The 4,149-nt window shown below is 52.9% G+C and overlaps 1 protein-coding gene across 1 annotated transcript; it reads left to right on the forward strand.

Moving 5' to 3' along the window:
• Positions 1–283: 283 nt before the first annotated feature.
• Positions 284–3,374, forward strand: LOC137915880 (serine/threonine-protein kinase pim-1-like). The gene is made up of 6 exons (XM_068759000.1): positions 284–362; positions 509–615; positions 713–763; positions 873–1,239; positions 1,670–1,846; positions 1,936–3,374. The coding sequence occupies exons 1-6, from the start codon at positions 284–286 to the stop codon at positions 2,148–2,150; spliced, it is 996 nt and encodes a 331-aa protein (XP_068615101.1). The 3' UTR covers positions 2,151–3,374.
• Positions 3,375–4,149: the final 775 nt, after the last annotated feature.

Genomic DNA, 4,149 nt, shown 5'->3' on the forward strand with positions numbered 1-4,149 from the left:
TCTAGGAGCCGGTGTCTGACGGAAGCGTCGGTTGCTACGCTTTGTCCGTCTGTCTGTCCCGTCGGTTCCACGTCGAGGCGTTCGTGTTTACGGAGCGCAGCGGAATCCGGAGCCATCTTTGCTGCTTTTCTTCCATCCCGATGAGAGGATCTTAACCCCCGTTTTGAGTCGCCGCAGCTTTGGACTTAACCCTCGACGGGAGCTCCGCGCCACCATAACGAACGCACCCCGTTCATAAAGACGACAACGAGCGGCGCACTTTGGTGATTTTATTCTGGAAGGAATGCTGCTGTCCAAGCTCAATTCTCTGGCCCACATCTCCGCCGACATGCCGGCGAAGATCCAGCTCCAGGTCCACCAAGGTGAGACGCCCTTCTTCCTCCCTGTTGTCATGGCGGCGCGACGTCGCCGCAGCAATGGCGCGTCCACGTCGGCGCGCGTTTTTCCTTTAGCATTGTGGCGTCTCCGCGCCGTTACCGGCGGTGACCGGCTGTGTTTGTGTTTGCAGCGAAGGACCGGGAGCCGTTCGAGAAGCTCTACCAGGTCGGCGGGGTTCTGGGCAGCGGCGGCTTCGGCACCGTCTACTCGGGGACGCGCGTCGCCGACGGAGCTTCGGTGAGCACGGAGGCGTCGTGTCCGCATTAACGGCGGCATCGCGGTAACGCGCGGCCGGGCTGACGTTTAAAGCGGCTTCCCTCTGCTTCTTCTCCAGGTCGCCGTCAAGCATGTGGCCAAGGACCGGATCTCCGAGTGGGGCGAGCTGGTAAGGAGACCCCCCCCCCCCCCCCCCCATCATGAGCTGGATTCAGCCTGGTCTTTATTGGCCATTGATGAGCGTCTCTCATTTATTGATCTTTTTTTTTTTTTTACAGTCGAATGGCTCTCGGGTTCCCATGGAGATCGTCTTGTTGAAGAAAGTCTGCACGGGCTTCCGCGGCGTCATCAAGATGCTGGACTGGTTCGAGCGAGCGGACAGCTTCATCATCGTGATGGAGAGGCCCGAGAACGTCAAGGACCTGTTCGACTTCATCACGGAGAAAGGCGCCCTGGCGGAGGAGCTGGCGCGGAGCTTCTTCCGCCAGGTGCTGGAGGCCGTGCGTCACTGCCACGCCTGTGGCGTCGTGCACCGGGACATCAAGGACGAGAACCTCCTCATCGACCTCCGAACCGGGGAGATGAAGCTCATCGACTTCGGCTCTGGAGCGTTACTGAAAGACACCATTTACACGGACTTTGACGGTGAGTCGCCAGTGGGAGGCATTTTATTTTTTATTTGTACACTATATATTTTTATTTTTTTTCACAAAAACAAAAATTGCTATTTTTAGTCTCGTGATTTGCGTTATCAGAATTCACCAGAAATTCCCTGGTTGTGTAATCTCTGACCCCCCCCTGCCACCCACACCCATCAGCCTGTTAGTATTGCCTTTACTTTGTCGCCCTCTATCGGGAGCAAGTGGGAATTTTACAACTCAAAGTTTGTAAACAAAGTCACGTGTCTGCCCCCGCCCCGCCCCCCGCCCCGCCTGTCACGCTCCCTGGCACCTGAGCAGCAGCTCACCGTTTCCCACTTATTGACACGTTTGGTTTGACATATTCCCCGAGGGGGGGGGGCAGCGATGTGAGCTCCGTTCGTGAATGTGTTCCTGTATTTCCTTACACCTGACAGGCACCAGAGTGTACAGCCCCCCCGAGTGGATCAAATACCATCGCTATCACGGGCGCTCTGCTACCGTCTGGTCCCTGGGGGTGTTGCTCTATGACATGGTGTGCGGCGACATCCCATTTGAGCACGATGAGGAGATCACAAACGGGCAGGTCGTCTTTCGGAGGAGAGTCTCCGCAGGTAGAGTCACACTCCAGGCTTCACGCGCGCGCAGAAGCTCGTGCTCCGGTTTAGCGCTCCGTGCTCATCGGCTGCCGTCTTTCCTCCAGAATGTCAGCAGCTGGTCAGGTGGTGCCTGTGTCTGCGGCCGGCTGACCGCCCGTCCTTCGAGGACATCATCAACCACTCGTGGATGCAGGGCGCGTCCTCCTCGGTCGTTCTGTCCGCAGCACAGACGGAGAAGGCCGGCGGCGAGATCAGGCTGCACAGCATCAGCCACGAGCCCGCAGCTTTCCTGCCCGCCCCCGTGGCCGTGGCTCGGTGATGGAGGTCCGCTCCGGTCTGCACTGGCAGACTTGCCACTGAGGCGAGGAGGGGCGAGCGGGAAATGTCTCGACCCGGGACACCGTCCAAGCCAGACCGTCGACCTGCGTCTGTCCTGGTAGGACTCTGATCTGGACAGGGGGGGGGGGGCGGGGTCCGTCAGTCTGTCGGGGAGCGTGCCTGTACATGCGCATGTGCTCACCGCCGCGTGGCCAGCGGGCGGTCCGAGCCGTGTGACGTCTCGCTACACCGTCCTCCGCTCGCCCTCGTCAGCGAGGCGCCGGCGAGCGGCGTGAGTTTCACAAAGTGCCTTCTCTGAGATTGTTTGGGAGGACCCTGAAAATACTTGAACAAGGCTTTTCTGTGCCGCCTTTTGTGCGATCAGAGGGGCCGACGCCATTCACAACCAATACTATCGCGTCTTCTATTCATCCGACGTCACGGGAAACCGGAGAACCTCAGAGCTGTGACAGAGGAACCCGTGCAAACTAACGACTAAACCTGAAACACTGGACTCGCTGCATTCTGTTTACTACGACTCCACCTCTTACGCTACGACCTCTGCTTCCGCCGCGTGTTGTACTGTGTACAAATACGGCGGCTCGTTCACGCCCACCTGAGTGCACAACCGCAATGCAGCGTGGGCCTTTCCCAAATGCAACCTCCTCTGCTGGTTTCTTTCCTCTTTGTGTTTATACAGTGCCTCACGAAGGTCTTAAAATTCAGTTGGAGACAAGTACTGTAAAGAAGAATATTTATTCTTACTGTGACTTCTTCCTCACCGTCAAAAAATAACAAACAAACACAGAATATATTTATTTATTTATGAGAGAATTTCGGCCGTACGTGTGTTTCATTCCAGTCACTGAAGGGCCCACTGCTTATTTAAAAGAGAAAAATGACAGGACTTTTTTTTAAAACCATATTTATGGCTTGAAATTTTCAAAGAGCAGATTTGAGTGTGTTTATATTTGTTTATAATGTAAATAACATTGTACATAGTCTTTGAAAGCACTTCCGTCTTAATGTACCTAAAGCATTGAGTCTACTGATGTTTTGTTACTCTGTTGTCTGCTGTGGAGAAAATTAGTCGACTGTTTGTGTCCGTGTATGTGTGTGTGTGTGTGTGTGTGTGTGTGTGTGTGTGTATTTCATATGCTGAATTTAGAATTGTGAATTATATTAGAAACTATTTTTATACAATGTCAATAAATATTTTTTTTTACCTATAACACGACTCCTCTGTGCTCTTTAAGTTGTGTAACTTATCATTAAGGTCCTGTTGAGATCAACTTTAAGGGTTAAAGCCACGAGCCTCGGCGTAAATGGCACCGGTTCCCACACACACACACACACAGAATTGATTCATAATACAAACAGGAACAGATGGGGTTCCTGTTTCAGGGCAGCACAGTAAGCAGAGCTGTTGCCTCAAAGCAAGAAGGTTCCGGGTTCCGTTTTGAGCCGTTTGCATGGCCTCTCGTGTCACCACCTCAACACCACCTCACTTGTAGCCAGCTGACATATCACCAGCAGACCAATGATCCACAGGACGAAGAACCGGCTGTACAAGACAATGGATGGATGGACCCCTTAGAAGAGCTGTCTTAAAACGCAGAGAACGGGTGAATATATACGATGCTATTGCGTCATTTCCTCATCTGGTCTCTCTGTTCAGAGGCCGTATCCATGCAGAGCGAAAGCATTCCGGGGATTCACTGCAAACAGTTCAGAATCCTAGAGGCTTCAAGGTGAATTACACACCTGAAATACCTGAAAATGACAAATAACCAGTGCAGGACTTAGCCCAACCGACTTTTCTTCGGATACCGCCTGCAAGAGTGAAATGTTTTGAAAGCAGGTGGATAAATAGTCAGGAAATCGGGTTCAGAAATTCATACTTAACCTCCATGATGAATTGGGGTACCTTTAACGCGCTCCGACGGATGCTAACACGCTACTGACAAATGGTTCTCCTTGTAATTGCCGGTATGCTAAAA

Source organism: Brachionichthys hirsutus, unplaced genomic scaffold (genome assembly GCF_040956055.1).
Source record: "Brachionichthys hirsutus isolate HB-005 unplaced genomic scaffold, CSIRO-AGI_Bhir_v1 contig_1063, whole genome shotgun sequence".
Classification (NCBI taxonomy): Eukaryota; Metazoa; Chordata; class Actinopteri; order Lophiiformes; family Brachionichthyidae; genus Brachionichthys; species Brachionichthys hirsutus.